Source organism: Protopterus annectens, chromosome 2.part1 (genome assembly GCF_019279795.1).
Source record: "Protopterus annectens isolate FY-2018-M chromosome 2.part1, PAN1.0, whole genome shotgun sequence".
In the NCBI taxonomy this organism is placed as follows: Eukaryota; Metazoa; Chordata; order Ceratodontiformes; family Protopteridae; genus Protopterus; species Protopterus annectens.
The window spans coordinates 1,445,489,262-1,445,501,559 of NC_056729.1; the positions used below are offsets into that span (position 1 = coordinate 1,445,489,262).

General features: G+C 44.8%; 1 protein-coding gene across 4 annotated transcripts in view; it reads left to right on the top strand.

Annotated features, from left to right (window-relative positions):
• HTT (huntingtin) overlaps positions 1-12,298 on the top strand; it is a 4,811,037-nt gene that overhangs the window by 2,585,892 nt on the left and 2,212,847 nt on the right. For all 4 annotated transcript variants that reach the window (XM_044062924.1, XM_044062926.1, XM_044062925.1 and 1 more), the window contains one exon: positions 1,650-1,798. In XM_044062924.1, coding sequence (XP_043918859.1) covers positions 1,650-1,798 — 149 coding nt within the window. The remainder of the gene's footprint in view (positions 1-1,649; positions 1,799-12,298) is intronic.

The following is a 12,298-nucleotide window of genomic DNA, read 5'->3' on the forward strand; positions in this document are numbered from 1 at the left end:
TCTCTTTCTACCACCTCTTTCTTAGACATATGCTATTATGCATATTTCCTGGTTCAGGATATAGGTCACCCTTCTTTCTTCCTGTTGTTAGAGGTGGATTCTGTTTTACAGTTATTCTGTTACTATTATAAGCTGGGGTTAGCTTACAAACGAGATCTGAGGTAACTCTCGCCTAGCATTGTGGGATATAAGGGGAGCCTCGAGCCGGTGGAACCAACTCTCGAGCTTTTGGAGTGGCCGAGTCGGAGCCGAGGTCGGCTCCGAACCCATCCAGCAAGAAGAAGGCGAGAAGAAGACAACTAACATGGAACGTTATGGTAAGAACATAACTTCTATTTATAATCTATCCAGTCAAACATTACAAAGCTCATTCAATTCCTGCCTTCTCTTAAACCTCATGCCTCCTCCAAAACATTATTCTGCATCTGTTGTACCTACAGTTCCCATTTTTTCTATGTAATTTGCTTCTAAAGATCCGACTTCCAGTTCTTTTATCTCTGTTATTATATGCACTACTTCTAGTACAATTGGTTTAGACTTTCTTTTCCATTTTCTAGTAATTGGTTTTTGGCCACCACCAAAATTAAACTCAGCAAGGCCTTACTATATGTAGGCCATTCTGGTTTTGTATCATAGCTCAAAAAATCATTTCCTTAATTACACCAATTTGCTGACCCATTATTTCTGTTAGAGTAGTCTGCAGAGAACTGTTAAAGTCTACCCACTCATTGCACTCCCAGAAGATATGTTCCCAATTGCTTCTTTCTTCCCCATCACCTTTTGTACTCTCACCTCCAAGTACTTGTAATTTTAGTGAAACTTGGTTATAAATGTTTTGGTGGCATACATGTTATGCATATGTGATTGATGCATTTTCCCCAAATAATTTTTATTGAAAAAATTTTGAATATGTTTGTGAACGTTTTACAAAAGTATAAGACATATAATTTAAAAAAAAATAAAATAAGCACCCTGAAGGAGGTAATCCAGAGATGAGAATTTTGGGAGACATGTAAGTCAGGCAAACAGTTCATATAATTAAGCTCTTGACTTTCACCAAGGCAAAATGGGCAGGCATTTTTGCAAACAACATCTTTGAAATGGTTTCCTTAATTGTTGTTGTATAGAATCAGTACATTTGTGATTATGGTTATCTCCAGGTAAAATCTGATAATTTCTTTTGATTAATTATGGATCAATGTAGAAATGCCCAGCATGATATACTCAAGTTTGCAAACTGCTGAACTTGATGAATATTCTTAGGTGGCATTTGTTAATTTTCTAATCACAAATCTGCCTTTTTTTTTTTTTTATTTCCCACATTAAATTGCCAAAGTCTTTAAATTGTGAAGAAATCTTCCTGTTGTAAAGTTATATTGCCCTTCCTTTTTTGTCTGGTTGTACCTTTCTTATATCAGGTTAAGACTTAAGGGCTTTGTTAAGACACTACTACTACTCGATTAGCCAGCTGCCAGGTGATCTGTAAGTGGCATCTGTTGGTATTCTTACCATTTTAGTGCTCATAAAGTTACTGTGATGTTTAGTGTTGTTTGATCTTTGTGTGTTACCATTTTGATGCCGTAATTTTATTGACAAGTACAGAATGTTTTACAGTGATTGGGTATTTTATTTTTATTTTTTTTTTTCAGAGACTCAGAAGCTATAATTCCTAGCATCTTCTTTTTCCTGGTGTTGCTTTCTTATGAGCGCTATCATTCCAAGCAAATAATTGGGATTCCTAAAATTATCCAGCTCTGTGATGGCATCATGGCCAGTGGCAGAAAAGCTGTTACACATGGTAACTAAACATACATTTGAAATGGTTTCCTTCACTGTTTTTGATAGGGGAATAAAAACTTGTGAACAGCATTCAACCGCATCCATTTTTATGTCCTGATTATGTAGTCTGATAGGTTCATTTGTAAAACTCTGATGTTATGTGGTCCTATCTCGCCTACATTCTTTACTCACGGGTTCGGAGCCGAGAATCGGTTCCGACTCAGCCAACTTATTTCTCTAGCACGAAGTCTCTAATTGGCTGGGCTAACCCGGTATCCCAAGATGCACCTCGCCCTAGCCCCAGATCTCGTTTGCCACTCGTAGAGTTAGGACGTGGTCTCGCTTGGCTGTGGCTAAGTACCCTTTTTCAAAACTTTTCATAAGTCTTTAGCAGTCTGTTCTCTTGTAAAAAGCTATTCTAATAGCTAGTTTTTCATTGTGAGTGTACTGTGTAAGTGAGTGGTGTGTTTTGTGGGTATCCCTCTGTTTTGGCGGGCTAGGCCCATTTAAATTAGAGGACCTAGTCCTCTCCTGTGTTTTTTTTTTGTGTAAACTTGTGTTTTGTTTGGTTTTTTGGTCTGTAGTTAGATTTTCCTTGCTGCACCAAAGAAACGTTTAAATTAGAGTTTCCTTGGCTGTTCGTAGTTTGTTTTTTCCCGCCTTTCTCTTGTGTCTGTCGTTGTCAGTTGAGTGGGTGTTGTGAATTACTATGTCTAAAGAGCAGAAAGAGCATAAACCCTCTGGGTTTAAAAAAATGCTGAAAATGTGGCTACAAGATGTCCATTACAGATGGGCATTCTATCTGCGTTTATTGTCTTGGTGCTATTCACCTGCAAGAGTCCTGCAGTTTTTGCCACGCCTTCAGCCCGAGCATACTGCAGGAAAGAAAAAATAAGCTGATTTTGAAGGGCCTGGTTAAGCCTTCTTTTGAGGAGTCCTTAGACTCTTCTTCTAGTACAAAGTCCAAGACTTCCAAGGCCAAGAAGAGATCTCCGGCTCCATCTGTCTCCTCGGAGCTCCCGGAGAAGGTTTCGAAAGTGGATACTGCCTCTTCGGCTCCCTTGTCCTCGGGGCCGCAGGAAGTATCTGTTGTGCTGGCGTCGACCTCGGCCCCGATATTATTGGAGCCGGTCATCCAGTGTTAGGCATGAGTCTCCGGGTAGTAGATCCCAATCTCCTTCTGTTTCCTCTAAATCCTGTAGGCTGTCTGATTTGGATGTGGCTAGGGTGGTCCAGAGGCTCCTGCAGTCGCCGGTGTTAGCAAAATTGTTCTTGGCTCCAACCCAGTCGGCTCCGGAGCCAGTCCTTATTCTTGTACCGATGATTCCTCCTCCGAGCACCCCTGTGTCGTCGGAGCCGGAGTGCTCCGCGCCGAGTGATGTTCTTGTGTCGGCTCCGATACCCCTTGCGAGTTTATCGGAGCTGACTGCTCCAACCATGTCAGTTCCGTCCTCTGGTTTCAGTACTCTGGTTTCCTCAGTCGGACCCGAGGGGGGATACCTCGGGACTCTTGTCTGTTCCGAGCCTCCCTCTCGGTGCATCGGCTTGGGGAACCCCCGACTCTGGTTGTGGTCTCAGAGATGGGTCAGTCCTCTGATTCGGGGGGACCTGCCTTCGAGGCCATGAGGGGCGCACTGGCCAGATCGTCAGTTACATCACCCGGATCGGTCACTCCTTCCCCCTACACCCCGGCTAGAGCCTCTGAAGTCCCCATATCCATGGATGGCTGAGCCGGAAGGTCTGAGGATACCCCCATGAGCGGTCTCCAACTTTCTGAGGGCCCATCAGTGTCGGTGCCTGAGGAGCCCCCTAGAAAGAAGTTGTGCAAGAGGAAGCGCATAGACTCCCAGGACGAGTCCCTCACTTCCGATACCGACCTCGAGGAGTCAGAGGGGTCTCCCAAGTCATCCTCCAATGATGTCTCTTTCTCTGACATCCTGGAGATCTTGAGGCAGAGAGGCGACTGGACGTCCAAGACCCCCTCTGAGGAGGAGTCGGTATTCCTCAAGGCCTTCGGAGCTCAACCCTCCGCCTCCTGGGTGTCTCCACCCTTCAATGAACTCCTGGATTTGATTTGTCAAAGGGTGTGGGAGAGCCCTGATTCCGTGGAACCGGTGCCCAGATGTCCAAATAAGTTTCTTTCTGTTCCCCCGGGGAAAGAGTTCCTGACCAAAGGGGATTCCGTAGATGCCTTGGTGATGGCGGCAGTCACTCAGCAGGAAGTTGCAGAGGCTTCTTCTTCCATCCATCCTCCTAACAAGGAGTCCAGGAGTATGGACTGGTACGGGAAGCGTACCCTGTCTTCATCGACCTTTACTTTGCAGTCGCTGAATTATCTTTGTCATTTTACTCGGCCCCAGAGAGATCTCCTTAAGGAGCTAGGAGACACTCTGACGGGTAACATGCCTGAGGCGGTAGCGCAGACTGTTAATGCCCAGTTGTCTACCCTTGGTTCCATTGTCAACTCGTCCATGAGGCTCATATCCTGTGCAGCCGAAGGGGCGAGTACGGCAGCTAGCTCAGGTGTAGCTCTCAGAAGGCAAGCCTGGATGCGCTTGTGTCATTTCGCGGAGGCCTTTAAGTCTTCCTTCACTGACACCCCCTTTGATGGGTCCTCACTCTTCGGGACCAAAGTGAAAGACACCCTCACCAGATGCGAACAGGAAGGGAAGACCCTATCTGCTATAGGGGCCCATTTCTCTCTTCCTTCTAGGCCTTACCCCAAGGCTCAGAGAGGAGGGGAAATGTGGTTCAAGAAGTCACAGAAGTCTTTCCCTGCCGCTCAAGGTGAGTCCCCCTCCAGAGGCAGAGGAGGGGGAAATTATTCTGGAAGATGCCATCCTAGAGGCAGAGGAGGCCCCCGCAACTCGGGAGACCGCAATTCCTTTCGCGGGTCTTCCTTACAGCGTTCCTGAGGTGTTGCCCGACTGTGCTGTTCCGGAGCCAGTCGGGAGCCGAATTTCATTGCATCCGGAAGCCTGGGAAAGCATCACCCAGGATCGTTTGGTGTTTCGAATAGTTACAGGAGATTACACTACTCCCTTTTTATCGACACCCCCTCCAGTCAAATGAATCCCTGACATTCCACCCAGTCAACGGGATCAAGCAGCACTAGAAGTTTCAAAGCTGCTAGAAAAAGGAGTCATCCAACCAGTCCCCTCAGACCATATCTGATCAGGAACTTACTCAAGACTCTTTTTGGTGCCGAAAAGAATAGGGGACCTGAGACCCATTCTGGATCTCAGCCGATTGAATCACTACGTTCTGAAGTCCAAGTTCCGAATGGTCACTTTTCAGTCCATTTTTCCCTTGCTGGAAAAAGGAATATGGATGTGCTCCATCGATCTCAAGGATGCCTACTACCACATCAAGATGGACAAGGCATCCAGGAGTCACTTACGCTTCTGGCTGGGAGCCAGTCATTTCCAGTTTTGTGCCCTGCCCTTTGGTCTCACCACAGCCCCCAGGGTGTTTACCAAGTGTTTGGCAGTGGTGACAGCTCACCTGAGACGTCGGAGATTCCAGGTGTTTCCATATCTGGACGACTGGCTTCTCACCGCCCCCACCAGGCATCTCCTCATTCAAGCCAGGGAGGCTACCATTACACTTTGTCAACAACTAGGAATTACCTTGAACTGGAAAAAGTCTGCCTTGCTGCCCTCACAGCGTGTTGTTTTTATAGGCGCAGAGCTAGACTCTATTCAAATGTGGGCCTTTCTGCCACAAGAGAGGATAAGAGTGCTGCAGTCTCAGATTCATGCATTGTTGCCTCTTGAGAGTTCAAGCCAGGTTAGTTCTCCAGCTCCTGGGATCCATGGCTGCCACCGTCATGCTGGTACCTCTAGCCAGGTTACACATGCGGATCCTACAGTGGCTCCTTTTGGCCCAATGGTCCTTTCAGAAACTTCCCCTTTCCCACTTGATACTTCTAACGGAACGTTGCAAACAGGACCTCCGCTGGTGGCTGTGTTCCACCAATCTGGACAATGGGAGGAGTTTGATTCCTATGTCTCCAGTGGCCACGGTGACCACGGATGCCTCCCAGATGGGGTGGGGGGGCATTATCTTGCAGGACGGTCCAAGGCACGTGGCAAGATCACGAGGTACACCTGCACATCAATGTTCTAGAGATGAGAGCGGTGTTACTAGCGTTGCGGGCACTCCAAAGCTCTCTTCCTCTGGGAACAATTGCAGTTCACTCGGACAGCATGTCCGTGGTGTGGTACCTGAACAAGCAGGGGGGAACCAAGTCTTATCCCCTCTGCAGAGAGGCCATGCGAGTGTGGCATTGGGCAGTGTCTTCTCAACGGTTTTTAATGGCAATGCACATTCCGGGAAAGACCAACGTGATAGCGGGCAAGCTGAGCAGAGCTATTCTGATGCCTTACGAGTGGTCCCTGAACAACCGAGTGGCGGTTCAAATTTTCATCAGGTGGGGTCAGCCTTGCTGCGATCTCTTCACCAGCCGTCTCAATGCCAGATGCAGCAAGTACTTCACACTGATCCCTCCACAGGGGGAGTCACCCAGGGACACTCTAGTCCACAATTGGCACCCCGGTCTGATCTATGCTTTCCCTCCATTTCCTCTGTTACCAAGAGTGATTCAGAAAGCCATATCCTTGGGAAGCAGGATGATTCTAATTACTCCACACTGGCCTCGACAAGTATGGTTCCCCTTTCTTCAGCAGTACACAGTGGACGGTCCTTGGACCCTGGACCCAGTGCCAGACCTACTGACTCACATATCAGGACAGCTCCATCCCTCCCTGCAAACCCTCAGGTTGACAGCCTGGCTGCTCCACTTCCATCACTAGTTAGACGACATTCTTTTTCACCTGAGGTGGTACACATCTTGTCTTCATCTCATAAGTCTTCCACCAGAAGGATTTATTACAGCAAATGGAAGAGATTCTCCATTTGGGCTCAGGCCCAGGGTTTGGACCCCTTCACAGCCCCAATTCCGTCGGTCTTAGATTTTTTAGCCATGCTTTTCCGACAGGGCTCCGCGCCTGCTACCATTAAGGTGCAGCTGGCTGCAATTTCCAATTTTCATACATCTTATGAGCCTTCTCTTATGGGCCATAAACTCTGTAAGGCCTTCTTGAAAGGTGCCTGGTTACTTTGCCCTCCTGTTTCAGAACCTGTCATGCCATGGGATCTAAACCTTGTGTTACAAGCCATCACTTCACCGCCCTTTGAACCGGCTGCCACCTGTGAATTAAAATTTCTGTCTTGGAAGACGGCTTTCCTAATAGCCATTACATCGGCCAGAAGAGTATCAGAGATTCAAGCTTTGTCCATTAAACCTCCGTATTTGACCTTTCATAAGGACAGAGTTTCCCTGAGACTTAACCCTTCCTTCCTAAGGTGTCATCCACTGTTAATCTTCATCAGTCTATTGAGTTACCAGTGTTCTTTCCAAACTTTTCCAATAAAGCAGAGTTTAGATTTCACCAGTTGGATGTGCACAGACAACTAAGATTCTACTTACACAGGACTAAGCATGTTAGGAAGTCTGATCAACTGTTTATGTCCTTCTCAGAAAACAGAACAGGTTGTCCTGTTTCCAAGAGCACAATTTCTAAATGGGTCAAAGATTGTATTTCCTTTATCTATTCATCAGCAGGCAGGAATTTACCTTTTCCCGTCAAAGCTCACTCTACCAGGGCAGTGTCTACATCAATAGCTTACCATGCCAGGCTTTCATTGGATGATATTTGTGCTGAGGCCACCTGGGCCTCTCCTCACACCTTTATTTCTCATTACAAGTTGGACGTGGCTTCTAGGGGCCAGGCTTCCTTTGGTTCCACGGTTCTCAGGAGTATTTTCCTATGAGCTGCCCAGGATAGAGGTGCTGGGGACGCTGTCCCGTGAGTAAAGAATGTAGGCGAGATAGGACCACATAACATCAGGTAGTTATGTACTCACCATAACGCTCGATGTATGTGGTCTATCTCGCCTCACATTCTTACGTACCCTCCCACCTGCCCCCTTCCTGTAGGATTTGGAGGAAAATTGGCTCCGAGAACCCTTCTATGTCAGTTGTTTTTTCTTTCCTTTCTGCCTGGAGCTCCTTCCAGTGGTGGTTGTGTATGGGGTGTGACTGGAATGGCTGCAAACTAGATCTGGGGCTAGGGTGAGGTGCATCTTAGGATACCGGGTTAGCCCAGCCAATTAGAGACTTCGTGCTAGAGAAATAAGTTGGCCGAGTCGGAGCCGAGAATCGGCTCCGAACCCGTGAGTAAAGAATGTGAGGTGAGGTGGACCACATACATCGAGCTTTATGGTGAGTACATAACTACCTGTTCAGGTTCATTCATAGCTCAATTGTATTATTTAAGTACTCTACTAATTGATTGGTTTTGGTTAAATTATTGGACAGTACTGTAGCTAGTACTTCATAATCAAGCTGAAACATGCTGAAAATCATTTTTTGATTCATCTTATGGAAATTCATCAGACATTTTTATGCAGATTTTTACTTCCTCAGATTATCACAAAATGTATTTTTGTTATATTTTGATATCATGAAAGACTTAGTTTTAGTTCTCTTTTTAATGTGTGCTCTTTTTGACTGGACACATTTTCAAGTTAGTTAGGTTTAATATATGTCAGGATTTGTTGTTGTTTTGAAGTGCCAATAAAGTATGTGATCTTTCCTAATCAGTAGTAGTTAATGAACAGCACACATTCATATCGTTGCGCATGGGTTACTCTTGGATGGAATTATGGGAATGGTACAGGTAGCAAATAAGGTGTTGTGTGACTGATAACCCCTAGATTTAATGTCTGCTGGGGGGGGGGGGTCAGGAAAATCAATCAATAATGACATATTGTTACTATCTGTATTATTTTAAGGTATTCCTGGTAGTAAATATTATTGACAGAATTCACAGTTATTAATATTTTAAATTTAGCATACTTTGTCTGTTGAATTTAACATTTTTATGAGTAATTACTGTTCATAAACTTGTGTGTCTTGTCCAGGAGTGTCTGTGGGATTGTCATTTGTTCAAGAAAATAATAGGTTATTACATCGAGAAGATCTTTTACTCCAGCCAACTGATAAACGAGAAGGTCACAGCTTCTTTGTCTGAGACCCAGAATGGGGACTTTGGTAAAATATTGGCTTATTAACTGACAAGCAAGATGTCCACAGCTATTCACTTAGGACCTAGTACAGTTTGGTTCAAGAACACTGTATCTTCTCTCTTTCACAGAGTTGTAAATCTGCTTGGCTTGGTGAAGGCTCTGAACCAGTGGGTCAAAAGACATTGCCATCAGTACATTTCCTTCTCTTGCACTTAGCACCAGATAGTACAGTCATACCTCTCAACTGTCCATAATGAAAATGTCCAGAATTTTTCCCCATATTTTTAGTGTGTTCCTCATAAAATGTGTTGTTTTCTGGCAAATCACTGAGGTTTGAAGTCACTAAATGATAGACATTTGATTTTCAGACTTTATATGCTTCAGAAAAATGTTTCTTCTTCTTCTTTCGGCTGCTCCCATTAGGGGTCGCCACAGTGGATCATCTGTTTCCATTTCTTCCTGTCCTCTGCATCTTGCTCTGTCACACCAACCACCTGCATGTCCTCTCTCACCACAAACATAAACCTTATCTTAGGCCTTCCTCTTTTCCTGTTACCTTGCAGCTTCATCCTTTTCCCAATATACTCTGCATCCCTCATCAGCACATGTCCAAACCAACATAATCTTGCCTCTCTGGCTTTGTTACCAAACCTCCCAACCTGGGCTGACCCCCTAATATATTTATTCCTAACCTTGTCCACCCTCGTCACACCCACTGCAAATCTTAACATCTTTAAGTCTGCCACATCCAGCTCTGACTCCTGCCTTTTTGTCAGTGCCACTCTCTCCAACCCATATAACATAGCTGGTCTCAGTACCCTCTTGTAGACCTTCTCTTTCACTCTTACTGGTACTCGTCTGTCACAAATAACTCCTGACACTCTTCTCCACCCACTCCATCCTGCCTGTACTCTCTTCTTCACCTCTCTTCCACACTCACCATTACTCTGAACTGTTGATCCCAAGTATTTAAACTCATCCACCTTCACCACCTCTACTACCTGCATCCTCACCATTTCTCTATCCTCCCTCTCATTCACACACATATATTCTGTCTTAGTCCTGCTGACCTTCATTCCTCTTCTCTCTAGAGCATATCTCCATCTCTCCAGGGTCTCCTCCACCTGTTCCCTACTCTCACTACAGATCACAATGTCATCTGCAAACATCATAGTCCATGGGGACTCCTGTCTGATCTCGTCTGTCAACCTGTCTATCACCATTGCTAATAAGAAAGGGCTCAGAGTTGATCCTTGATGTAATCCCAACTCCACCTTAAACGCATCCGTCACTCCTACCGCAGATCTCACCGCTGTCACACTACCCTCTTACATATCCTGTACCACTCTTATATACTTCTCTGACACTTCCAACTTCCTCATACAATACCACAACTCCTCTCTAAGTCCACAAAGACACAATACAACTCCTTCTGACCTTCTCTGTACTTCTCTATCAACACTCTCAGAGCAAACATCACATCTGTAGTTCTCTTTCCTGACATGAAACCATACTGCTGATCACTAATCATCACCTACCTTCTTATTTATTTCCAGTATGATGACTGGGGAGGTCCACTGGGCTCAAAGAGCCCGTTTTCAGTGGAGGCCCGGGGAGAAAAGCTCTAATAATACATAGTACAAGCTCCATAATATGAAGTACAATACATAGTGGAAACAGAAACAAACTAAGCAAATTTTACATACAAAATAGCAAACACTGAACAAAAGTTAAACAGCAGCTTGGAGAAGAATGTAAAGCATATTTACATGTTTAGTGGTTGAGAAGAGTAGTACAAGGTTAAATTAATACAGAGGTTTAAATACTCAGAGTGGTATAGAGGTAGCATTAGCATGAAGGCAGTACATAGGGTTAATCATTAGTGTGTAAGAAAGAACAAACTTTGTGTATTATAAAGTATTTATGTATTAAGCAGGTTAGGTAGGTGGAGTGCAGTTGCATTTCCATTTTTGGGAGAGGTAAGAATGCAGCTGGGTTTCGAAGTGTTCAGAGTTCTCAGAAATTCTTAGAGATGGAGGGAGAGAATTCCATTAGGAGAAGCTGACCAGTGGAATGGTTTGGTTTATAAACAGAGATTAGATTTTGGTGGGTAGATCTTAGAGTTCTGTTTGGGGTGTATAAATAAATAAATAAATCTTACAAGACACCTACAATTGGAAATGCCACAGAAATGCCTCACTAAGAGGATTACTGGCCTCAAACAGATGCCATACACAGACAGTCTCAAAAAACTCCAGCTCTACTCAGTCGCATATCGCCTACTCAGAGGCGATCTCTGCCTAATTTTAACCTAGCTTCCACTACTCTTTCCCATAGCTTCATGCTGTGACTGATATTTAATCCCTCTGTAGTTACTACATCTCTGCACATCACCCTTATTCTTAAAAATAGGTACCAAAACACTTTTTCTCCATTCCTCAGGCATCCTCTCACTTAACAAGATTTCATTAAACAATCTAGTTAAAAACTCCACTGCCATTTCACCTAAACACCTCCCTGCTTCCACAGGTATGTCATCTGGACCACCAGCCTTTCCATTCTTCATCCTCTTCATAGCTATCCTTACTTCCTCCTTGCTAATCCACTGCACTTCATGATTCACTATCCACACATCATCCAACCTTCTCTCCCTCTCATTCTCTTCATTCATCAGCCCCTCAAAGTACTATTTCCATCTGCTCAACACAGTCTCCTCGCTTGTGAGTATGTTTCCCTCATTATCCTTTATCACCCTTACCTGCTGCACATCTTTACTAGCTCGGTCTCTCTGTCTAGCCAATCGGTGCAGGTCCTTTTCTCCCTCTTCAGTGTCCAACCTTTCATACAACTCTTCATATGCCTTATCCTTAGCCTTCACCACCTCTCTCTTTGCCATGCACCTCATCTCCTTATACTCCTGTCTACTTTCTTCATCTCTCTGACAATCCCACTTCTTCTTCGCCAACCTCTTTTTCTGTATTCTCTCTTGTACTTCCTCATTCCACCACCAGGTCTCCTTGTCCTCCTTCCTGTCTCCAGATGTCACACCAAGCACCTTTCTAGCTGTCTCCCTTACCATCTCTGCTGTAGATACCCAGCTATTCAGTAACTCTTCACTGCCATCCAGTGCCTTTCTTAACTCTTCCCTGAACTCCACCTCACAATTGCCCTTTTTCAATTTCCACCATTTGATGCTTCAGAAAAATAAATGGTGATGAAAAAAAAAACTTTTTATTCTATCAACTTTCTAAGAACAACATTTAAAATATGTCCCTGAATTTAGGCCCCTTGCCCTAGCATTAATTCTGGCTTTGTCCAGAATTCTTGTGCTAAGCGGTATTTAATTTCACTGACTGCCACTGGCCAACTTTCTTTGAATACTGCATGTGCTCATTGGGTACTAGTGAGCTGTGTCTTATGGCAGATG